Below are 25,984 nucleotides of genomic sequence, written 5' to 3'. Positions count from 1 at the left end.
CAGAAATGAGTTCAAAGATTCATCAAAGACACATACTAGAATACCTATAGTAGTACTAGTTAGATTATCCCCCACTGTCTGGAAAACCAAAAATATATGGGCAAACAAACATCAGACTGCTTCTGGAGTTGTCCAACCCAGGCAGGTATCGGTATACTACACTGTTCCAATAGTATTAAACATTGAAACCTCTTAACATGACAATCAATTATTCAGGTGTAGTGTAGTATAGTATAGAGTTTAAGAGCATGGGCTCTGAAGCCAAAGTGTGTTTGCATCCTGGGGCCATAGCTTACTAGATGCATGATTTTGGTCAAGTTACCTAAACTTGGTTCCTCCATTTCTTCATCTGTCAAGAGGAGATGATAATAACAGTACTTTCCTCATAGAGTTTTTAGGAGGACTAAATGAATTAATACTAAAGCGCTCAGAACGTTGCCCGGCACATAGTAAATACTGAAAAAAATCTTAATACTATTCATTAAATCTCTTCCATATATTCTAGTTCTGTGATATGGCACTAGAACAGATGGAACTACAAAAATACCACATTTGGATTAGAATCAATGAGGCACCAAAATACATGAACTAACTCACTAAGTTTTGATAAAATGTAACTCAGGCTGTAGAGAGTGTGCAGATTGAGTTTAAACTGCTTTAATTATTTTCTGGCGAGTCAGTGGTTTGTGTCTGTATTTCTGATAAATATTGTTATTTTTGTCTTTTGTTGTTTTGGGAGGAGGAGGAGCTGTGCCCACAATTAATGATAGTATGTTCCAATCGTCATGTTTTTAAGGGCAGCATGGATGTCCTGGTCATTTCTGTATTCTCCATAATCCCTGTGGATACAGTAGGCGCTCAATGAATGTTTGTTCAAATAAAGAGGATAAGTTCTCATTTATGGTGTTCTCTTTTCCGTGTAGCTAGAAACCAAGGTGGGTCATTGTTTGTTATGTTTTGTTTTCAGTTTGACTGAAGAGTAGACAGAAATACTTAACTTGAGGTATGAAAAGAGGAATTGATTTCCACTAGAAAGTTGTTTGTTCTGAAATTAGCAAAGAATGAAGCATCTTTCTTTAACAACAAAACAAAGCATGGTTTATCCAAATAAACATTTACTAAATTGCCCCTAAAAAAGTTATGTTGTCCTACGTAAGTAACTTCTGCTTACAGAAGCTCAACATTTGCTGACATGAGGAACTCAGATGAATCAAAAAGGAATCGATGCCAGAATTTTAAATGTGCAAATTGAAAAAGAAATTCAACACTATGAAAAATTCCAAAATTATTAAGACTATCAACTTGGACCATCAACCTGGCACAACTTCAATTCACAGTTATTTTAACTTTGAAGATAGAAAAATTAAACACTTGAACTTTAAACACATCTTTTAATTTTTAAAAATAAATACAAAATTAATTTTAATTAAAAAATAGTTTTTAAGTCTTTCATAACAATAACGGTCTGGCTGGATTTGTAGCTCTTGGACCTCAAAGTAACTTAATAAGCCATTTCTTGGCATCGATAGTATCAACAAACAAATTGATTGCACCAGGCACTGCATTGTAGGTATGCTGCCCCATTTAGTCCTTACTCCATCTTACCCGTAAGGAAACAGGCTCAGTAGTTCAATTACATACCCAAAGTCATAGAGTTAATAAGACCGGAACTTAGGTCTGACTGACTCCAGGTCTTTAAAGTGTTGGGACCCAGGGAAGGCCACCCCAAAATATCCCACAATAGCATATTGATTATTTTGAATTAAAGTTACTTGAGAAGCAAAAAGGACATTCTGACGCTCCTGTCTCTGTTCCCCTTGAAAACAGGGAATAAATCTCCCACTTGGAAGGTGCTCTCACTGCATCCTTATCACCAGAGCTAGGGAATTCAGGGCCGAGAGCCTGCATACACAAACCTTGCTAATTTACTACCTCACACCTAAACTTTGCTTAAATTCCTCACTATTTACGTACCCCAAACCTGTTTCTTTGTCCTGTCAATTCTTCACAAATTTACTGTTTCTTTGTGTAAAAGATATATATACTGCCTGCTTTGTTCACTCTCTGAGCATCATTTCTTTATGATCTCCAATATGTACCTATTAAACTGATTTTTTTCTCCTGTTAATCTGCTCTTGTGTCAAATTTATTATTAGTCCAGCCATAAGAACACAAGAAGGAAGAAAGGGGATTTTCCCCCACCCCAACAAAAGCAATCTCCCACTCTTCCCAAATATGTGTACATTTCTCAATACAGCTAGATTTTTTTCTTGTCAGAGGCTGGATGCTTGATCTTAGGGCAGGCTTCCAAAGTTTCCCATGGAGAAGCCAAGATACTGAAAGGGGAAGCCTAGGCTTGGGGGATTTTGATAGTCACAAAGAGCTCCCAAAATGCTGACCAAAAGATTCACCTCGCTGTTATGCAAAAACTTCACTCATGTAAAACTCAGTTCTCAAACTGGATAAATATAAGTTAGGATCATTCTTGCAAGCTTCTAAATATGCAAGCCTATTTCATGCTTATGGCAGCATAAACAGTGGGTTGATTTGACCCATTCATTCGTTTATAATGGTACCATTTATCATCCTGCAGATCCAAACTCATAGCTGCTTAATCAGAGGCCATAAATAAACTGATCAAGCTTCCACAAACTAGAGGCTATGCTCGAAGTGAGACAAGTGAAAAATAGGGAAAAATTAAATGAAAGAATAATTCGATTCCATTGGGTTCAAGTCCAGACTCAATTCCAGCAGTGGTTGAATTTAGTTGTTCAAACTTCCTCACCTCTGAATTCTGTATTTGGCCTTATACATTAATGAGAGTTATCATTTCCTTCAAAGTACATGCAAGTCCCTGGAAGGCAAATAATTGAGCTCAGACATTTAAAAATTATAATTTATTTTTTTAGGGAAGGTAATATGTTCACTGGATTCAAAAGGTAAGAGGTTATACCAGTAAAATTCTCTCACTAGGAACTCAATATGCCACCCCAAAGGCAACCAGTTTTACCACTTTCTTATGCATCTTTTCTGATATGTATTTTTTGCCCATAAAAGCAAATATGCATCTACATTTTTTTCCTTTCAAAAAGTGCAAAATGTTTGGAAGGATACATAGTGTATATAATATACAAATCAAGGGTACATATTATACATACTAAGTACCTAGTATGTAAAGTAAGTGTTCACATACATGCTGTATACATAATTAATATAGTGTACGAAGTATAGCATACTGTGCTCTATTCTATACCTTTCTTTTTCATTTAACAATAAATATATCTTGGAAATCTGTTTCATATCAGTACAGAAAGAGCTTCCTTATTTGTTTATGTGGCTGTCTAATATAGTATTCTATTGTTTTGAAGTGCCACCACATTTATTTAACCGGTTCCCTAATGATGGACATTTGGGTTTTTTCCAGTGTTTTGCTATCATAAATAGAGCTGCAGTGAATATCCTTATACATATGTCATTTTGCATGTATGAGAATATAGCTATAGGATATATTTCTATAAAGGGAATTGCAATGTCATTTATAATTTTGATAGACATTGCCAAATTATCCTTTTCAGAGGTTGTACCAATTTACATTTCCACTAGAAATGTAAAGGATCACAGATTTTCTTCAATCATTAAATTTATCGTTTATGAAAAGAAAAGAAGCTGCTTTCCACACTGCTGTGGTCTGAATGTTTGTCATCCCCTCTACATACGCGAATTCACATATTGAAATCCTAACCCCCCAAAATGATGGTATTAGGATAATGGGGCCTTTGGGAAGTGCTAAGGTCATGAGGGTGGAATTCTCATGAATGGGATTAGTGTTCTTAGGCAAGAGACCTCACAGAGAACCTTGCCCCTGCCACCATGTAAGGACACAGTGAGAAAGTGCCAGCTGTGAATCAGGAAGAGGGTCCTGACCAGAACGCAACCGTGCTGGCACCTTGATCTTGGATTTCCCATTCTCCAGAAATGTGAGAAATAAATTTCTGTTATTTGTGAGCCACCTAGTCTGTGGTACTTTGTAATAGCAGCCCGAATGGACTAAGACACACACCAGCAGAGGTAGCATCTTCTCCATTCACCAGGGTCCAAGTCAAATCTGGCCTCCTTAGTGAAGTCTTCCTAGTGCCTAGAATTTCCTCCATCCTCCACTTCACAGCATTTGCTGTCCTCTCTTTTCATTGTCTTGAGACATTTTCTTAAATTCTCATATTCTCTAGCACTTGAATTATTACTTAATTTTTCATAAATTTATGTATTGTCTCCTCAGACTGTGTAAGCTCCATGACAGCATGAACCACATTTAATGTTTCTTTAACTCCTCCACAAAGCCCTGTAAATGCCTGGCCTGTAGAAGATGCCCAGTGAATAATTGTGACCCAGTGAGATGTTTGTAATGGAATTGTGGGTAATATGAGTGGAATTTCAGGTATTAAAGTGGTACTTTCTGTGTCTCAGCTTCGGCATGCGCTGGGGGAGGAAAATCGACCCTCAGGGTACAAAGAGGGAGAGCAGAGGTGGAGGGAAATATATAGAGAAAAATCAGATTAATGTGTTGAGATTTGCCGCAGTCCCGCCGCAAAGCTTTCTTCTGGTAAGCCCGTTTACTTCTTATCTTGAGAATTTTCCTCCCCCAGAATGTAGGGACTGGTACACTGTCCTGACTCAGTTTCACCACCATTGTAGTCACCTTGAGGGGTCTCAAGGCATTGAATGTGAGAGTGTGTGATCCTTTGGCTGGTCTCCAGCCTAGAGATGATGCAAATTTAGAGACTGGGTGGATCTTCACTTCCCTTCACCTCCCATTCAACCAGATTGCTGCCGCCTATGTTCTTAGGCTTGTCGTTGCAGTGAGGGTCCCTTCTGCAAGACCTAGGTCTTAATATTTCTGACCTCCCCTCCCTATCTGGGTCATCCCCTGGTTTGTCGCCTGGTCTGAATCTGATGAGGGATTAAATCTCAAGATGGTGAGATTTCACTCCCACATACCAGACTGTGGCCCATCTCCCCAGCCTGACTCTCCTCGGTGAGACAGGCTTAGCCACTCTCATTTTCTGCAAGAAGAGGTCTCTTAGAGAGGTCACACTGACTGGAAGGAGGAGATTGGAAATCTGTGTTTACAGACAGTGTTTCCTTGAATGGAAACAGATATTCTGAACTTCCTGTCCATCCAATTGCATTTTTCTACTATAGAATCTACAATCAGATCATAAATCGGTGAAAAATGGAGGTAAAATATGATAGCTTAACAACAATTAAGAAACTGAGAAGTGTATACGTCAGTCAATATTTGGATACTTACTCTCCATTCAAAATTAATATCATAGTCTTATATACACTATTATTATTTTTTTTTTGTTGAGGAATATTGGCCCTGAGCTAACACCTGTTGCCAATCCTCCTTTTTTGCTTGAGGAAGATTGTCCCTGAGCTAACATCTGTGCCAATCCTCCCCTGCTTTGTGTGTGGGTTGCCACCTCAGCACGGCTTGACAAGTGATGTAGGTCTGTGCCAGGGACCCGAAACTGCGAACCCAGGCCACCGAAGCAGAGTGTGCCAAACTTAACCACTACACCACTGGGCGGCCCCTTATATACGTTATTTTCAAATGGGCATTTTATATTTTTCTGTTGAGAGAAAAGACATAAGTAAATAACCAGCAAAGAATTACATCTTAAAATATACATAATTCTGGAAATATTTGAATTATAATGGGGTAAGTTGGTTTATTATATTAATTTCCTTGAAACTCTGGGGGCATGGGGTAGGAAAAAATTATAAAAATGAAATTTGTCTTCACAAATTTGGCCAGGGATATCAATAATGCAAAAGTTAATTTTGAATTCTAACTTTTAAAATAGTAATAATCTGTATGTTTTATAAAATATTTAGATAAAAACTTAATTGGTCCACTTGTGGGAGATAGTTACATGCTCGTAAAACGGACTGGAGTAAAAATTTAATGAAAGCTTATGGTCCATTTTCAGGCTAACTTTCCTCTAACACGGACCCCTCCACTGTCACAAAATTCCAGCCAGAACCATGACCAGCTAGGAAGACTGGTCAGTAAGGTGAGATATCCTGATGTCCAGCACCCATTTTTATTGCTTTGATTGCCCAGCGGCTGGCATAAATATTATATCATCACCATCTATGCAAAGATACCGAAACTCTTTCTTTAAAAAGCACCTAGAATCTGACATATATTCTTAGAAATAGTTATCCTCTCTTGAGAGTGTCTGACTCAGAGATGATCAAAAGTCTCTTTAAAGCGAGCTTGATGACTAAGTAATTAAGATAAATGACACAGTAAAAGTGCTACACTTTGCTGAACGGTGTGTTGTCATGTTTGTTTTAAAACTGCAAATCTTATGGCCCCACCCTTTACTAGGCCTTAATCCTCAGCTTGGCTTGTTCCAGGTTTATCACTTCCTTTTCGGAACCTGAAGATTGAAATACGTCCAGCTTCATATGCTCTGGCTTGCATATCCATGTTTACTGATTGGAGAAGAGTACTCTCCTAAAGGAAAGCCCCTTCGTTTCCCTATAGTTCTCCGGAGGACCACTCCTTCTCTCCCACTCTCCTCCCTCAGATCTCCAATTTGGCTGACACAATTTTCACTCCTTCCTTGGTGTTGTCCTAAAAGAAGCTATCGAAGGAGAGGGAATGAAAATTTTCAATCCATTCTTTTAAAAAAATAATTCTTTTGATATTTTTCATCACAGAGGATTCAAGAGTATGCTGTATAAACAAAGAAGCTATGTAAAAAAGAACTAGGAGGGTGGCTGCAGATATTCCAAGTAAATGTCTCCAGTGGGATGTTAAACTGGGAATGGTTTTATAAAACATGTAGAAAAGAAGAAAATGGACATGCTGGTGCACTAACAAAATAAATAAGAATGTTTTATTAAATTAATGCAGGCGTAAACAGTGACAATAAAATGCAGGATTCGATATCATCTCTGCCTATGTCATTTACAATGAAACACAAGACAACGGGATAAAGTGCCTTACAAATCCAATGCCATGAGAAGGTATTAAGATTTAGGAATGCGGTGAATAGACTGTATGTCTTGCTCAGCCAGAATCCTCACTTGTACTTCACCACAAACAAAGGATATTGTCACACAAACAAGGGCTATTGCACAAATGAACATGTACAAAAAGATAACAAAAGGAGTTCTGTTGGAGGTTCTGTTTCTTCAGTCTTGACGTGGTAAAGCAAAGGTTTTCATTGTCATTGATCCAGGTGAACGGCCAAGAGAGAGAATACTCTGGGACCTCCTGAGATGGCATCTAAATCTCAAAGCCTTTGGAAAGCAACATCTTAGGAGGCATGTGTAGTGATGAGACCTGCCAGCTCATGCGCCTTTTCTGGCATAGATGAGGGTCTAGGGTCAAGGTACTCTTCTCGAATTTCCACAAAGAACACATAATTTTGTAAGTGCAACATCAAAGTCAAGTTTATACTCAAGAGAAAACAGATTTAAAAAAAACAAGTTCCAGACATGATTCTATCATGGAGTTAGTAATAAGGTTGTACCCTGGAGGACCCATGGGTCTCACTTTGAGAAACACAAAATAAATCAACTCCAAACTCAGTTATAGAGCAAGTACTCAACAAATGCTGGTTGTCTAAATGTAGATGCAGTAACTTTTTAGCATGTATGAAGTCTTATAAAAGATATGAAGAGGCTATGGAAAAGATGATCTAGAAACAAACAAAACATCTTGGACCTCTGGGAACTTCAAATTTGTTCTGACTGGTACATAAGAAATAATACATTAAATAAAAAAAGCAAAGTGCACAGCAGGCACATAATATGTTACCACTTATGTGAAAAAGAGGAAAAAATAAAAAAATATATACTTTCACATATATTTCCACATACATTCATAACATAGCTGTAGAAGAATACATAAACAAAAAGCAAGAGTGGTTGCTTCTGGAAAGGGAAACTGGATGACTAGGAGGATGGAATGGAGACTTATTAATGTCTCCTATTGGACCTTCTGAATTTTGAATCATGGCAAGGTATGAATTCAAAATTCAATTGCATTTAAATAAAAAAGAAAGAACTGCTAAATAATACCAGACATAATATATATAAGCATCAGATGGTATGGTAACGGCAAATAAATCAAGGGTAAACACAATGATAGAAAAAGAATTCAACAGTTATTTTCCAGTTTTAAGAAATACTGACTTCTCCTCATAAACTAAAATTGCTTTATTATAAAGTGTTTAAGTATTTTCAGCTGTCCAGGAACACACTGACTGGCCACCCAGAATGTCCCCCCCTTTTTGGCAGCGTTTCTAGACTTTCCTCCTGCCACCATCACTCTCCTCCAACACCTTATGCTATGACACTGCACTAAATTGTAATAATAAATTTTATCAATCTCCCCATGATACTACGAGCTCTTGAGGGGAGGTCCTTTATCTTGCTCACATCTGTAGACTCACTGCCTGATACAGTGATTGACAGGCAAGGGCACTTCCTAAATGTCTGATGAATGAATGAATTTCTTAAAGTAAAACACAGCTGTAAATTGTATTCTAAAAGGACAGTGGGTGACAGTCGTGGAAATCTGAGGTCTGCTATTTACTGGCTTGGGCAAGTTGTTTTCTCTCTTTGCTCCCTCAGCTGTGAAATGGCTAGAATAATAGTGCTTACCACAACACAGTTGTTAACAGGGATTAAATGAGATTTTGTGCGTAGCATTCCACATAGTTGTAAAGCTGATATTTAAATGCAACGGATACTGTGGTAACATATTTTACCTTGAGGTCTGAGAATAAGATTATTCAAGTCAACCAAAGTACCAACAGGTTAAATAAGGTAACATCCTATACAAACCAATGGTTTGTTCTCTATGCTTCCTATGGACCAACAGTTATAGAGGATACCAAGCACCTTACAAATACTACATATTTTACTGGACACACACAAGTCATTAAGCAGTAAGTTTAGTTTGGTGACAAAATTTTAACTTATACTAAAATATATCTTCAGAAGAAATCATTCACAACCACACTCACATGACAAGACCCCATAGACTCAAAATAAATAGAAATATACTTAAATACTGTTGTAACACTGGGCCTCTCAATCACGCAGAAGACAAGTTGAGACACTGAGTGAAGGCAAAGGGCACTTCTGCAGGCACCAACCATTAAATCAGGGAATCTCAACTTGTTTTCCTAGGACGAGCAATGGACAATTGGCATGGAGGCTTATCATTCAGAAGTGTCCTTTCTCCCTTTCATCTGCACCGATGAATCTCCAGTCATTCTGAAGTACCGAAGTTTCCTTTCAGGCTACCCTTTCTACTCCATTCTTCCTCGTTCTCCTTCTCTTCTTTCCCAGCTTCCATTTTCAGTGCTTGGGCCTCCGACATCACCTGCAGCCTGTTGGCCCACTGCATTTCTCTGGCATGCTTGGCCCTGACGAACTCAGACCACGGGCTGAGAATCCCTGCCTTAAGATCAGAAGTTTCAATGCTGGATTACGTCTCTTCAAATTGTGTATCTGGAGAGTGATAATGAGAAACATAACTTATATTTGCTGATATAATAAATTTGCAATAAGAGAAAGAGGCAGATTATATTTATGCCCAATTACCTTTACATGATAAAGGGTGACCAACCATCCTGGTTTGCCTGGGACTGTCCTGCTTTTAAAACTGAAAGTCCCATGTCCTGAGAAACCCCTTAGCCCTGGGCAAATTGGGACAGTTGGTCACTCTAGGATGATCCAAACAACAGTCACTAATTAGCTTTACAACACATGTGAGTGCTATGGATCACAAAATGAAACCTGACTGAGCTCGTCCAAGCTAATTAGACTACTTGAAACTTGGGCTCTTTGTGAGGTTTGGTTTCTGATTACATTAAAAAGAATTAAAAACCTTAATACAACTTTCTTCTTAGTTCAATCAGCTGGGTGAGGTCTTTCTCACCTTTTATAAATGTAGACATTTGTGGCAAAATGGAATTAAGCAGATAGGTTAAGAGCAAGGTTCTATGGTCAAGCCAGTGGGCTCCAAAGCCTGATTTTTGTCACTTATCAGCTATATGTTCTTGGGCAATTTACATTATCTTCTTGACCCTCTGTTTTCTCTACTATAAAGTGGGGATAATCCCAGTATTTATCTCTTTGATTTGGGGGAGTATTAAATGAGGTACTGCACATGAAGCAGTTAACACAGTGCCTGACATAGAACTTCTACCTATCTATCATCTATCTATCTATCTATCTATCTATCTATCTATCTATCTATCTATCTATCTATCACCCATCCACATAAGTCAGCTTGGTCCCCTGTTGCAGGGAGATGTTAGGATTCAGAGCAATGGAAACCTAGCAGAGAGAAGCTTTCTCCCCCCACTCACACAAACATGCTCACCACTCTTTACTCTCCAGGGCCATCCCTAAACCTCCTCCGACTGTGGGAAGAGTTCTTAGAGTTGTGAGGCAAAGAGTAGCCAGCAGTTCCAACAGCAAGCATTCGTTAAAAGGAGGGGAGATTATGGCTGATAGCTTTCTCCTTGTTATTATTTTAACTTTTTGTTTCCTTTTTCTTTAACTCCCCGATCCCTGCTAATATTCTTACCATTTTGTTTCTTTGAGTTTGTATCTTGGGTGCCACATTTTTCCACGTCCATCATTCTCACTTAAAAAAAAAAATCATTTTTATTCCAACATAACACAACTCTATATCCCACACAGTGACTCAAGGTTAAATTCTAGGTTCCTATGAAACATTTTTAGTTCCCTAGGAAATCTGGTAGACTTCCTTATTCCATGGCTCCCACCTCTGAGGCTAATTCAACAGTTTAGGACACATGTTTTTTGCTCCTAGATTTTCTTTAGGAGTATATACTTTTATTTTCCATCCTTCCCTCAGAGATGGACCATATTCTGAGGTACTTTATTATGCATTGGTTTTCCAGCCATTCCTAATGCCAACTAATTATTTTTCACAAGGAAATATTCAAAATGCAAGTTGGCTAACAGTCACTTCCTTGGACAAACCAACTCCATCTCAGGATCTTCCTATCATTGAAACTTGATCCTTATATTCTGGCTAACTGTCTCAGTTCTGTCAAGTACTTATTCTTTAGAAACAGCTGACCTCTACTCCGTCAATTACACCACTTTCCCAGATCTACCCGCCCTCTAAAGGGGTTGTGGGGAATTTCTCAACGTCTGCTGGAATTCCCTTCCATTTTCCACTTCCCTATTTGACATCAGATAACTCTATACACAGATCATCATTGGATCACTTGGCATACTTCTCAAAGTACTGGGGAAATGTTTAATCTGAATCATCTTAAAAGGGGAGGAAATTATTTGAATAGACTCATTTTCCTGGATTTTAATTGTTCCCATGGGTAAATAGAGAGATAAACACATGCAAATTATTTAGTAAACTACATAACACTCTCAGCCAGAAATCTCATAAAATACTCTATTGTAAAAGTATCACAGCCCTACAGAAGAAACTATTTTTATTACTTATGGTGCCCAGAAACCAGCTTAATATAACAGCGCAACTAATGCAAGACTCAAAGTCATCCGAAACCCAAGAGGCATTTTAGCTTTTTCTCTCATGTAAGTCTGTGGTGATTTGCACGGTCTTCGTCATCCTCCAGGCACACCCATTCTCCTACCCCTCATCCCTGTACACATGATCTTCACCCAGCAATCCTGCTCTGCTTCACTATAATTGCTGCTGAACAGTGGGCTGTCTTTGTGCCATCTTGCAAAGGCAGTCAGGTTTCCCTGCAGCCATGATGCAACTCTTACCCCCTTGAAATGCAACTACAGTGTTTATTGCTGCCCTCCAACGTAGGTGATGCTGCAGAACAGCGAAATGAACAGAACTAGAGGAAGAGGTGACGCACGGTTTCACATCGAGGCATAGCTAAAACCTACTTTGCATAATTGAAAGTTCGCCCTGGAAGGGAAGGCTAATAGGAAGGCAGCATTTTACAAATCAGTGTTTCCTCGTGGGGGCACCGCTAGCATTTTGGGTAGGACAGTTTCCTGTTACGTGGGACTCTTCTGCACATTACAGGAGATTTAGCATCGCTGGCTCTGCCTACTACATGCCATAGTGACAACAATAGCACTCCCCCACATTTCCCCACATCCCCAGTGGGGACCATTGCAATAAAGGAAATACCATTTCTTTTTAGACAGATGATGATTGTCAGGGCTACAAGTAACAATGGGATGGCTCCCAGAATTGCCAAATGAGTCCTCTTATTTGCTGGAACTATAAGTGGTTCTGAAAAACAAAACAAAAAGAAACTGACTCAGGATAAAATTTTGATGGGAAAAAGTCAAGAGAATAACCACCTTTGAAGTTTAATTTAGGATGGCTTTAGGTTAATTTTCTTAAATACCAAAAGTTTCTGGCCAGTGAGTGGCTGGAATGGTGAGACACCTCTAATATGAAAATGGGAGCAGCATGGAAAAGTAGAAGCAGCTCAGGTTTTGGACAGATGGACCTGGGGTTAAATTGTGCTGCCACTCACTGGCTTTTGACCTCTGGCAAACCCTTTAACCAGCCTACAAAATGGAAATGATAATAAATTTTGTGAGGCTAATGTCTGTAAAGTGCTTAGCATAGTACCACAGGGAATGGCTGCTCAATACTAAATGGCAGCCTTGGTTATCTCACTTCCTCTTGCATTCTTATAGAAGCTAGCAGCCTACTGTACATGACAACGACGGAAGACGAAGGCCAGCTGGAACTGCCAACGAGCTCCTACCTCTCCATATCTGTGGTCATGATCGGGGATCAATGTTTGCTTTCTTTTCTTTCTCCACAGTTTGAACATCTTGGGACATCTAGTCATTGGTACCTCTCACCAATCTCTCTGTCTGTGGTCCATGCAGGAAGGAAAAGGGTCCCAGGCACACGACGCTCAGAGACAGCTAGTTCCCACCTCCCGCCATTAATCATGATCCCTGACTAATGTTTGAGCTTTAAAGCCACAACAGCAGTGAGCCTTTGTCTAGTAGCTTACACTTTACAAAGGCTGTTCATATCTATTTTATTTGAATCTCAAGACAACTTCATCAGTTAGGCATGCCAGGTATTAAAAAAAATCCCCAGGTTACAGATAAGGAAACAGACTCCAAGCAGTTAGGTAAGTTGCCCTAGATCCTCCCACAAATAAGTTGTCATAAAACAGCTTTTAAATGGCAGGAACCCACTAAGGCAGCTCCTGCCAAAGTGACTTAGACTCCAGTAAGAGCACCTCTTGAATTTTTCTCAAACTTTTTTGCTCTTTTTATTCATAGGACCATCCTGGATTGCCTTTTCCTATTGTTTGACTTGTCTACTCCATATATATATATGTATATATACATACATATATATATATATATTTTGGTGAGGAAGATTGGCCCTGAGCTAACATCTGTGCCAATCTTCCTCTATTTTGTATGTGGGTCACTGCTACAGCATGGCTTGATGATTGGTGTGTAAGTCCGTGCCTGGGATCTGAACTCACAAACCCCAGGCCACCAAAGTGGAGCACGTGAATTTAACCACTATGCCACCCAGCTCAACCCTCTACTCCATTTTTTAGTTGTTTTCTCTGAAGTACCTAAAGCTTTACTGTCAACATCTAGTGGGGGGTGGGGAGAGAAGTGCTTCTCAGGAAACCTCTGGGTTTACATTAAACATCATGCTCTCCCACCTCACTTTCTCTAAAGGTCTGAGCCTCTCATCAGACTCTGTACCCCGCCTTACCCACTACTGTAGGGTAGTGAGACAAAAAATAGTTGAATCAGTACAGGCAAGAGTCTCAAATCATTTTCAAACACCGTAGCTCATTTATCCCTATGATAACCTTGCCTGATATGTTATAACCATATAGGGAAAGTGGAGCATGCAGAAGTCAAGTAGCTTGCTCAGGGACACACAGCCTTATGTTCCTGTGCACTGAGCAGACTGCCTTGAGTTGAAAGGTCATAGACTTTCACAGATGGGGAGGAAAGATCTCTCCCATGAGGAATAAGATAGAAAAGTACATTCCATTTGCTTTCTGTCACAGAAACCCCAGAAAGAAAGGAGCAGCTCTGATATGCTCAGATTTGGACTCCCGAATCACAGCCTGAGTTGACTCTTCCTCTCAGGTGCTCCCCCAGATCCCCCAGCCACAAAAGCATTTCCTACATGGAACAAGATTGTCTGTTTTCTTGTCTGTTTCCTGGAGAGTGTGAACAGCGTCTTATTCTTCTGTGAGTCCCGAATGCCTGGCACATAGAGCATATTCTAAATATCTGCTGAATGTTTATTAAATAGCAATATGACTTGGATGAATGGAGGTGAGGAAGCAAGATGCATTTTCTAAATATAGTGTTATTCATTCATTCATTTATTCAGTGAACAATGAATGCCTATGATAAGCAGGCATCATGCTAGGCGCCAGGGGACAACACTAGGCACATTTTAATAAGGCATTCAGAATATTACCTGGGATGACCAACTCAGCTGTACTGTTTTCCTCAAGACCTGATCTCCGAAAAGTGCAGTAGAAAATCTCGTTAGCTGTTGTGTTGAGTCTCACTGTGCTGGTGACATTGAAAAGCTTCTCCTCCCTCTTGGAATTGGTGATGGTGGTTTTGCCACTCAGGACTCGGTGGTCACTGCTTGTCCAGATGACTTCAGCCTCGGGGTAACCCTCAGCCTGACATGTTAGTTCGTGTTCAGAGGTGACTGGATCCACAGAAATTCTCTGGTCGATTTTGCGGTATGGGGCTAGGTTATAAGCAAAAAGAAAAATCCGGGCTTTCACTTAGTACAGAATAAGACATTGTCTTACTGTTGTCTACATCAGAAAGAATATCAATCCAGGCTGGTTCTCAGAGAAATAAGCTTAATGTTCAGATGTCTCAGCAGTGGGGAACTCCTGTTAGTTCTGCCTCAACTCTTCTATTCATACTTGGGCCAAGTTTGGGCTTAAAAGAACAACTATCTTGCTATAAAAATCATATTGCTATTTTCTTTGGGCTCAAAGTAAATGTATAGATTAATTTAAAGAGAACTGTCATCGTTAACCAGCAGTGTTTCTATCCAAATATAAAATATGTCTATCCATTTATTCAAGTCTCTATATGTTTCTCAGTAAAGTTTTATAGTTATATCAGGACCACGGAAAAGCTCACAGTAGTTTTGAAGTCAATATACAACTCGATACACACTCTGGAGGTACAAATACAGGCAGTACTACCCGGTCGTTAAGGGCACGGACTTCAGAGCCAGATTGCTTGAGTTTAGAACCTGGCTTAATAGCCGAGTGAACTTAGGCAAATTACTTAATTGTTTGGATCTCAGTTTCCTCATCAATACAATGAGAAGAATAACACCACATATCAATGAATCTAAGATGCCATCTAGTAAAAAACACATTCATATTTCAGAGATGGTAAAATGGGGAAAGCATGCATCTTAGACATGATGACGCCCCTACTCCAGTGAGTCACTTGAGGCTTAAATGAGTTGATATAGGCAAAGTGCTTAGGACAGGGCCTGGCACATAAGCACTACGTAAGTGTTCATTACTACTACTGTTACACTAGAGCTGCTCCTCCTCCTCTTCTTACTCCTGCCTCTTACGTGCACTCACGTGGTGTTCTTTAGAAAGTACTGACAGCTCCTGATGAACAGTCTTGGAAATTAATTTCCATATATCCAACCTGTTCATGTTTCAAAAGTTTTAGTCTTATCCTATTTGAGGAAATACTTCGTTCATTCATTCACTCATTCAACAAATATTTTTGTCTGCTCTTGTTCCAATACTACTCTTATATGCCAAGTCCTAGGGATACAGCATGAATAAAACAGACCAAAATCCCTGCCTTTGTGGAGTATATATTCTAGGAGGAGAGAAACTATAAACAAAATAGATACATTTATATGATACATTACATGATATATTAGATGGGGATAAATGCTATAGAGGAAACTTAAACAGGGCTGGCTGGTAAATTTAGGGGAGTGATGGGTTTGGTAGGGAATGATAGCAGTTAATCCTTGGGTCATATGAACAAATTAGTTTTATCAAAATAACTATGCAAAACTTTGTTCTTTTAGTTGCCTAATCCCATGTAAGATCTTGAAAGTATAAATGAGCGCTTCATTTTCCCTGCTATTAGGTTCAATGATTAACGAAAAACAATATTTTCAATTCAAAGTCAGATGATTGAGAGTCTAGTATTTAAACTAACAAACATGAAAGGTGGAATAACACTCAAAGTGTTAATAAAAATTGAGTTAATCCCAAACTAAACTCTTTCTAATTTCAGTTTTGAAATGCTTCATGTTTAAAATCCCATGGTGAGTAAACCCCCTGTGGGGAAGCTGTGTTACCACAAGTTTGCAGTGATGGGAAGAGAAGGCTGACAGCGTTACTGTAAAATCATTTTCATGTGGAGGTGACTCAGGAGTTCTACTTCCTTGAGTTGTAAAGCTCATGCAAGCTGGCCAGACTTCTACTGGTGACACTGCCTTAGTGCAATTGAAGCTTGGTGGCTGGCTTGCTCTCAGTGCAGCTCAACTCAACCCCCAAGACCACTGTATGCAAATGACAACAAGATGGATTGGGACTAGGATGCAATTGAGTAATTTATAATACAAAACAGAATGGTCAAACAAATCAGATCCTCAAATCTCATTGGTCATCTGTTTTGCTCCATCAGCGACCCCTCCTTGGAAACATCATCAGTACCAGAAGATTTCCCACTGTGTCGAACCACAGCAAAGGAAATCGCAGATCCACAAGGGACATTACAGAGCCCAGATGCCCTGGAAGAACACCCTTCCTCACTACAGGGACAGCTGTCCCAATCTCTGCATACCCCTTACAGGCTGATGAGAAACCTTTTCTGGAAGCAGAAACTTATACACTCTATACTTCCTTCTATCTGACTGTCAGGCCTATGCTCTTTTTCCCCATCCCAGATCCAGCAACGTTGGCTGTTGATGGGGCTAAGTCTTGATAATTTCTTTAATACTTGAAACATAGTAGGTGCCTGATATTTGCTGATGGACTGAAGAGAAGTTGAAAATCCCAACTTGGGATCCCACCAGGTTGCTTTCATGAATATCACTGTTCTGAAGAAACATGGTAAAATATAATTAAAATTAAATCTACTTCACAAGTGACATTTTCTTGACAACAGTAGCATTAATTGAGCCAGAATCAGAGACCCAGTAATGTACCATAGAATAGATGCATTTCTCCTAATTCCTATATAATTTTGATTTTATAATGATCAGTTATCCATTTATGATAAATGTAAACTTTTTCTACTTATATTATTGACCTTCAGATTGATAGTAGTTAGGCCAGGAATGGAAAGACCAAGTGATGATAATTTAATTCTAGTCATGTAATAAAATGTTATCATGTAAACAAAAGAAGCAGGCAGATAATCTCAAAACGATGACTAGAGAGGGCAGATTTCAGCTCAATATCAGAAAATAATTTCAATAGACTGTGAACAGAAGTTCAAATGACAGAGGTGTCATTGTGGGAAGTAGGTGAGCAGAAGATCCCTTAGGGGGATTTCTGTTCTTTGGGCGTTTGAATTAGCTGCTCTTGCCTGGGATCCTCACAGCTCTCAATTCTATGAATCTTAACAGTGAAAGCAGAGGTGGTCAGCTGAGGTGTTTTCCTTTACTTAGCTAGTGGCAACCCGTAACTTTGAACCAGGTAACCTGATGACACATTTGTGGGTCAGTACCCAGGAATTTGACACTCACAGTTCCTCTTCAACACTCTAAGATAACGTTGGAGATTTTTTCAGATGAATGTATGCCCAGTGAGCATAGTTTATACTGTCTCTGAGGAAGAATAGTTTCCTCTATACTTGATATGATTATTTTTTTCCTTCATAGATTGACTTCAAGTCTTTTTGTAGGTGAACCTTACAATGGGGTTTGTTTTTAATATATTTATTTGGGTTGGACATAGGTTCAAAGGAAGGAAAATGCTAGTAGACCTAATAAAATTAAAAAACAGCAGTTGAATAAAAAAAAAAGACTAGGAAATTATTTTTAGGAAAACTGAACATACGGTGGAACATGGCTCTGTCACCTTTGGCTCTGGATCTCCAAGGGCTGTCAAATAGGAAATGCTTATTGCAGGAGTGTGTGAATGAATGAATGAACAGACGGCTGCTGTGGAAAGTGAGGCTGGACTTCCAAGAATGAAAAGTTCTCAACACTGGGATATGGTTTTAATAAAGGTTGGGCCTCTTTATCTATAATAATTCTTACCATTGACTTTCAAAGTAATCCGCTTGTAGTCAGCACCACCATAGCTGATTAAGCAGCAGTAAACTCCTGCATCCTGCAATTTCACATCTGTGATCTGAAGTGCGGCCTTTCCCAAGAAGAGCTGGTCCTTCAACAGCTGGGCCCTCTGGCTGTAGCTACTGTGTTGAACCTTCAGGTCTTCCTTCCCATTCACAAATTGAATAATTTTCTTATTCTCCATTTCCCAGTAGACAATTAATGCAGCCAGGTTTAATGGTTTTTCTACTGGGAATTCGCATTCCATTGTCACATTGCTGCCATACTCTACCACGTACAGGTCCTTGGTAACTGTGATAGTAAATGCTGAAAAGAGACAGGACCAATCTTCAGAAGATGGAACACTCTTCAAAATATTTACAGAATGAGTGCAGGGTTTACAAACAATTTCTCTGGTCACTCATGTGATAATTATGTTTAAGTACCTACTTCCCTAAAACACATATTTTATCCAGTGGGCTTAAAACATGTTTGGGGATGCTGTATCTCATCCCTGAGTTAGAATAACAAAATTAGCTTGTCCCAAAATTCATAAACACACATTACTATAGAAATATTATATGGTGATGGGGTACTTACAACAAGGGAGACTTTGTTTCATGTGGACATCCCCAGAATGTCCTTTGACTGGACACCTATTTGCCTTCTACATAGTCTGTGTGGTAGATTCCAATAGTCCTCCTTTCTTACTGCCCTAAACTCTTGATCTTGTTGTCTGGCCAGAGGTACATGGGTATGGAGATTTAGGGAAGGTCTCAGGATGATGCCAGTACTGTGTGACCCTGATACTTTCCATGTACAAATTATTTCTTCCTTAGAATATAGTCATTGGGAAAAGCAGGTCACAGAGCAACATAGATAGAATGATCCTGCCCTTATATAAAACAAACAAATAAAAATGTACACATAGGCCATTTCCCCAAATATTTTCAGTAATTATCCCTGGGAAATAAACAATGGGTAAGGGATAAATGGGTAATGGGTTAATTTTGTCTCTTTCAGTTTGTCTATATTCCTTATATCTTCATCCAATGATATGGATTTATGAAATATGTTTATGAAATAAAAAAGGAAAAATAGAATGTCCTCTCTATAAAAAAATTACATCCATTTTTAATTATTATTTTAGTTTTTAACTCATGGTTAAAATATTTAAAATATAGAACCTAATGAAAGGATTTGGTGTCTTACCTTTCAGCAAATGACAGTAGGCCATGAATGTAAAGACACTAACTATCCTCATCTTTCTGGAATGACCTAATTATGGAAAACACAAAAAGAAAACTGCTTTACTCAATAATTGAATACCCAGACATTATGGGACTTGGCAGTTCTGACTGAAATAGTCTTCTGATAACCAGACAATGACTGATTTGTAAGTGTCGAAATGCAGCAGGGAATTTAGAAGTTCAATACTTTCACTTAAAATCCCAGAGCCATATAAAGGCAAATGAAAAAAAGCTATTATGATGAGAATTTTTAAATTTAATTACAAGCCCTGAAAAAAACTTACAGCCTATGCTCAAAAGAAGCCAAGAAGAAAATATTGCACCAAAATCCTCTCAACTATTTCATGTCTTTTCTGCAGTGTAACATATCTAGAAATCTAAACCTGCCCTATGCAAAATTTCGAAGCAAGGAGAATATGACTTCCACATCCCCCACTTCTCAATGCTTCCTTTTTCCCCTAGCAGCTGAATACTTTCATCCTGTCCTTTAACTATTCAAGCCTTCCACATCACTACCCTAACCATGCCAATTCTCCCCCAGCTGCCATTCTTCAAAAATCTACTCTCTGTCCTTCACTTATTCCAAATTATAAATCCTATTCCCTCAATAAACTGATTCCATTAACAGCAGGGGGAGTGAGAAGGAGAAACAATTGGATTTGAACAATTCATACTAAGATGTGAATGACTCACAGCCACTCTTTCAGGGTGATCTGCCTAGATTCTATTCTTCATTTTGTCATCCTGCTTGAAATTCTACCAATTCTTTATCCAGCAAACATCGATTGAGATCTACTCTGTGCCAGACACTATTTTAGGCACTGGGGATACAGCAGTGAACTGGAAAGAAAACTCATTCTACTCTTGGAGCTTATATTCAAGTAGAGGAGTAAATAAAGAAGATTTGTACTGTTATTTCAGCCAATCTGTTTATTTAATAACATTTTCTCTCTTGTGTTATATGTACATTTATACACTTTGAGAATAAAGTCAGTTTTCTCTCGGGGTCTTTTTGGGTCTTTGGGTCTTAGGGTCTCTTTGACCTCTGTATAAATAGAAAAACTCACAATTGATCAATTAATCAACACTATACCTATATAAGGCAGAAGATTAATGCTCCTAATATATAAATAGCTCCTAAAAATCAATAAGGAAACTACACACAATCCAACGGGTAAATGAATAAAAGGTTCTAACATACAGTTCAGAGAATAAGAAACACAAATGACTTCTAAATATAGGAAAGGATGCTCAATCTCACCAATAAAAAAAAGTATAAATTTAAGACATGAGATACCATTTTTCACTTATTAGCTTGATCAAAATTATAAAGATTCCAAATATTTACTGTTTTTGAGGATACGAACAAATGGGTTTTCTCACCTGCTAATGATAGGGATGTGAAGTTGTATAACCTTTTTGGAGGGCAATTTGGTAATCTCTATTAAAAATTTAAATATATATGTCATATGCATTTTCACTTCCTCTCCTAGAAGTATATCTTACAAAAACAAAAACACACACATATGACAATATATATAAAGGGATGTCATTGCTATTACTAGCCCCAAACTGGGAATACCCTAGATAGCTGAAGTGGTTAAATAAATTTTGGTAGACAAAATTAAGTACATGTAGATATAGTGATTTTGCAAAGATGCAGAAAGTTAGCTGCAGAAATCCACTTTTGTTAAAAAAAAAAAAAAAAGAAAAATCTGTGTGTCTGTATGCATATGTGTGTGTTTAAACATAGGAAATGTCCAGAAAAATCCATACTAAGGTGCTGACAGTGATTATCTCTCCAGGTAAAATTAGAGGGAGGATAGGCAGGTATTCATGGTTTCTAAAAGGAAGAGAGGATGAGAGAAAAGAAAGAAAAGAAAAAAAAAGGGAGATGAGATTGTGAATGATTTCTTTGGTGTTTTTCTGTGTCCAAATTTTCAAATGAATGAATGTCTCACTTTTATTATTGGAAAAAAATAAAAACAAAATTTAATGAACCATTTCACCTTGCCAAGCTGCAGAGTGTTTGGCAGATAGAGTAGCATAATGGAAAGAACCCCAGAACCCCTGAGTTGAGGTAGAATAATGACATTTGCTTATTCTTATGTTTTCCATCATTAGTAGAGTGATATAACCACATCACAGAAAATGAGAAAAGAAGGGGAAAATCACCTACTATTCTATCACTTTAATCTAGGTAATGCCTGGAAACATTTTTGGTTGTCAAAACGGGGTGAGGGGGAGGGTTGTAAAGGTTGTAAAGCCCAGAGAAGCTACTAAACATCCTGTGATGGACAGGAAAACCCCATAGCAAAGGCATATCTGGCTAAAATGTCAATAGTGCCAAGGTTGAGAAACCTTGCAACCACTGTGAGCATTTTAGTCTATATTTTTCTTCCAGTCTTTTCCCTTATGAATCTTTTAAAAAGTAATTATAACCTTATCATATATTTAACACCCATTTTTTTATTTAATATTATGACATAAATATTTTCCATTTTACTGTATGATATTCATAACTATCTTATTTAGTGGTCCCATCATGTTTAATTTCTCTATTGTTACGTATAAGATTGTTTCCAATTTTAAAAATATCAGAAGTATTTGTGTATTCCGCAAATATTTGTTAAGTGTGCACTGTGTGCCAGGCCCCAAGCTAGGCCCTAAGGATAGATTTCTCCAAGTGGAATTATTTTTCAAGGAGAAAGAACAGTTTTCTGATTCTCGATACATGTGGATAATCGGTACCAGTTACATTGTTTCTTCACCCAGCACTGGGTGTTGTTTTAAAAATATATTTTTTTTCTGGTTTGATTATTGAAAGCTACAACTTGAATTTCTCATGAATTTGTTGATTGTTTTAGTTCTTTTGTGATTTATCTGATTAATTTTTGGTCTATTTATCTTACTGGTTTCTTATCAACCTGTATGAATCCTTCACGTTCATATACATATACAAAAAGGGTAAAATAAAACAAATCGTCCTCCTCTTGCTAGTGTGAGGTGCATAATTCTTATTTCTCTCCTTACTGTCTGCCCTGTAGATAGGGATAGGGATGGCATTCAGGCCTGTGAGAACACAAAGGTTGTGGAAATGAGGTGCTGCAGCAGCTATCTGGCTGTCCTTTCCATGGGCCAAAGTTGATTAAACCACAATTATAAAATACTAATGTGATATTATAAACACAAATACACATATTGGGCAGAAAAAAAACTTAAGATACCCCTAACTCCAAGCAAAGAACTAATGAATAAACCAGAGGAACATTAAATCCACTCATGGATTACAACTAATTTTGCCAATGTTTATGGAACATTCTGGTGGAGTTTCTATCCTTTAATGAATTTGGTTGAAAATTTTAAGGGTAACAAAGGTTTAGTGGAAGGTGATGGATTAGATCTGATATTTACCTAATTCCTTATAATACCTGCTTTTCCAAGGCTCCATTCCCTTGGACTGTAAATGTCACCAGTGGAAGAACAAAAGGGGGAAGACAGAGACCATGTGCATAACATGGTCTTTGACCTCTAAACCCCACATCAGGGCAATTGGTCTAAGAGAAGAACAACAGCATCTTCTTCAGGTAAGAAACTCTGACAGTGTATCTGAATTTCCAGAAAGAACTGGGACATTCAAAGAGCAAGGAGATGTGACCTAGGGAAGAAGTGATGGTTCGCTCAGGATGGGGAAGCAGGTTTGTCCCTGGGGGAACCCAGTATAATACTGTGAAACTGATACTACTTCTCTATCTCCCAAGGGTAGGACGAAGAGACAGGGAAAAGAATTTAAGCTTTGTTTCTCAAAAGTAGGAGCAAGGAGTGTCTTGATTTCTGTTGGTTTAGGGTTTCCTTTGATTTTCACCTGATGTATATGAACTATGATTTGATTTTCAAAAAAAAAATTCCTAGAGTTTGACAGCGTGTCTCCAAGTAAGCTGAAAACCCACCCCATTAATAGATCAAGAAAGTTGATCTATTGAACCTCTACTAAACTAGCAAACTCTATTAAACTCTACTAAACCCTGTGCCCAACTCCTTCCCTTCAGTCACCCTGAGACATGCTTGTACATCTCCCAGGTGTGGCTTCAATTCCCCACAGTACTTCTATGACTTCCTTTAAGACCACACTCTAACTGTTGTCCTGTAACCTCTGCCTATCCTCTTCCACGGAAAAAGGCTAATTTTTTCTTCAGAGTATTATAGTCCTTCTTAAAAACTGCTGGCAATTGTCAGTGTGAAATGGCACAACCTGTCTGGAAGGCAGTTTTCAATTTACATCAAAATGCCTTTAAAATATTCAGACTCTTTGACTAAGTAGTTACACTTACAGAGTTTATTTGAAGGAAATAATTAGCAATGACCCAGAGAGTTCTGTGCAATGATGTTCAGTGAATGGCTAAGATAGTAAACCACTACAAATAACCTTTTTGCTCAACATGGGGGTTAATTTTGCTTGGTTATTCAGCACAATGGAATACAGCTATTAAAAAAAATCACATTTTAGAAGGCTATTTAATCCATAGAAAATCATCCACACTATGTTATTTTTAGGTGCAAAAAGCAAGGTGGCGCAATGGTAGTTAAAGTAGCTCCTGTGTTATAAGGCAAACCTAAACTGAACTTTGACATAAGCCAAGGTCAATGCGTCTAAGAAATGTTCTAACATTTTTTCCTCAGGCTCCTCTCCTCCTCCTTCAGGACTCCTATAGGTCCTCAGGGCAGACAGAGTCAAGAACTCAGGTTCTGGTATCCTGGATCTTACAGCAGGAAGGGACCGTAGGAGATGCTGCAGGTGTGAGAACTCACCCAGAACACACCGCTAGTGAGCTGCTGGGGGTGGACTAGGACCAAGGTGTCCTGACCTCCAGCCTAAGAATTTCCCTCTACCCTCGGCTACCTACCTCAGAACCATATTCATGAACGTGCAGAAACATATACAAACATATACTTACAAGAGTCACATTAAGCAAAACTGAATCCCACCTGGCGAAACACCAAACATGTTATCTGTTCTTATTAATCCTGATAGGTAATCGGCTCCACTGCCCCCAAACCATTGCACTTCCCCTTTCCCTTCTCCTCTCTCCATCCCAAAGAAAGGGTCTATGGACCGTCCATCTTTAAAGCTGCGAGAGAGATGGCCAGAGATTGCGGCCACCGGGCGACTCACGGGCGAAGAAAGCTCCCTACCTGCGGGCGGGGAGTCTCGAGGCGAGCGCGGAGACTCAGCAGGCGGCCCCCAGCTGCGAAGACAGGCCGCTGCGCATCCGCGCGCTATTGAGCCGGGGCGGGGTTTTGGGGGGGCGGGTAGGGTGGAGCGGGAGAGAGGTCCCCGCCCATCTCTGAGAACAGATTGCCTGGGTCAGCCGGCTCGGAAATTGGACTCTTTCTCTGCAGCTCTTTTAATCTGAGAAATAAGCGGATCTTACATTCTTGGAATAAAAGTACATATAAATGAAACCAAAAGGGAAACTTACCATCCGGTTTCCCGTAAATCAGCTTTTTAAAAGAAATTCTTCAAGATTCAACCAAATCAACATCTGATGTTTTTAAAAAGGTTTAAAACAAACCAACGTCCGAAATCATCACAACGATTTAGGACGTTAGTTTTACCTTCAGAATTTAGACTTCTTAAATTCTGCCATCAGGTTTCCCCTCTTTCTGATAAAAGCTTTTACAAGATGACGGAATATCGTGACATAACTTGATGTAATTCTACAACATATAGAAAGTAAAATGACAGGCCCATATGGCTTTGGTTTTTATTCTAGAAAGTAGGTGTGTGTGTGTGTAATAGGAAATATATTTTTAAAACGTGGATTTTGTGACTTCCTCAAAGTTCCTCGACATAATGAAACTTCAGTTGCTTCGTCATTGAAAGAACTTCCCATCATGAGTTACAACTTTTAAGAATGCTGTGGATCCCTGCTCTCTATCTTGCCATCCTTGAGATTTGGGTTGGCGTAGCACATTCTTGGTGAGGGTTAAGAAAACCCTTCTGGTAACTCCAGATCAGTGGATGAGCCCACGCTGAAACCTCGTGACTCACAGAGGGTAGGGGCATAATTTACTTAACCATTCCCACAACTGGACTTCTAGGTGCTTCTCTCTCTCTTTCCTCTCTTCCTTCCTTCCCTCCCTCCCTCCCTCCTTCCTTCCCTCCTTGTTTACTTCTTCCTTCCTTCTTTGTTTGTAATTTTAAATTGATAAAGTGAACTCTTTCTCGTTAGCCTTTCTTACTTATTCATTTCAACCGCAATTCAAAATACTGCATAATGAGTGAATATTGAGATGTGCATTGGCTTGGTTAAGGAATTTGCTTCTCAAGTAAGAATTTTCACATTCTCAGAGTATCACATTTTTTAAAATTAATTAATTAATTAATTTGCTGGGAAAGATTTGC

General features: G+C 38.8%; 1 protein-coding gene across 1 annotated transcript; it reads right to left on the bottom strand.

The window, feature by feature from the left end:
- Positions 1 to 9,067: 9,067 nt before the first annotated feature.
- Positions 9,068 to 24,830, bottom strand: CD274 (CD274 molecule). The gene is made up of 7 exons (XM_004436822.3): positions 24,772 to 24,830; positions 19,541 to 19,606; positions 18,314 to 18,655; positions 14,507 to 14,791; positions 12,200 to 12,304; positions 10,625 to 10,684; positions 9,068 to 9,540 (listed from the first exon to the last, which is right to left on the bottom strand). The coding sequence occupies exons 2-7, from the start codon at positions 19,590 to 19,592 to the stop codon at positions 9,518 to 9,520; spliced, it is 867 nt and encodes a 288-aa protein (XP_004436879.1). The 5' UTR covers positions 19,593 to 19,606; positions 24,772 to 24,830; the 3' UTR covers positions 9,068 to 9,517.
- Between the last annotated feature and the right edge of the window lie 1,154 nt (positions 24,831 to 25,984).

The sequence above is a fragment of the Ceratotherium simum genome, chromosome 20 (assembly GCF_057802395.1).
Source record: "Ceratotherium simum simum isolate JZ-2026a chromosome 20, ASM5780239v1, whole genome shotgun sequence".
In the NCBI taxonomy this organism is placed as follows: Eukaryota; Metazoa; Chordata; class Mammalia; order Perissodactyla; family Rhinocerotidae; genus Ceratotherium; species Ceratotherium simum.
Note: the sequence above shows the minus strand (reverse complement) of the source record. Positions and strands in the feature narration are given on the sequence as shown.

Excerpts from the sequence above, each read along its gene's own strand:
- CD274 (XM_004436822.3), bottom strand. The coding sequence starts at position 19,592 with ATGAGGATAGTTAGTGTCTTTACATTCATGGCCTACTGTCATTTGCTG. Across the intron at positions 12,305-14,506 it reads AGCTGAGTTGGTCATCCCAG|AACCACTTATAGTTCCAGCA; the intron begins GTAATATTCTGA and ends TTTGTTTTTCAG. Across the intron at positions 10,685-12,199 it reads CATCTGTCTAAAAAGAAATG|TGAGAATGATGGACGTGGAA; the intron begins GTATTTCCTTTA and ends TTTTTTTTTAAG.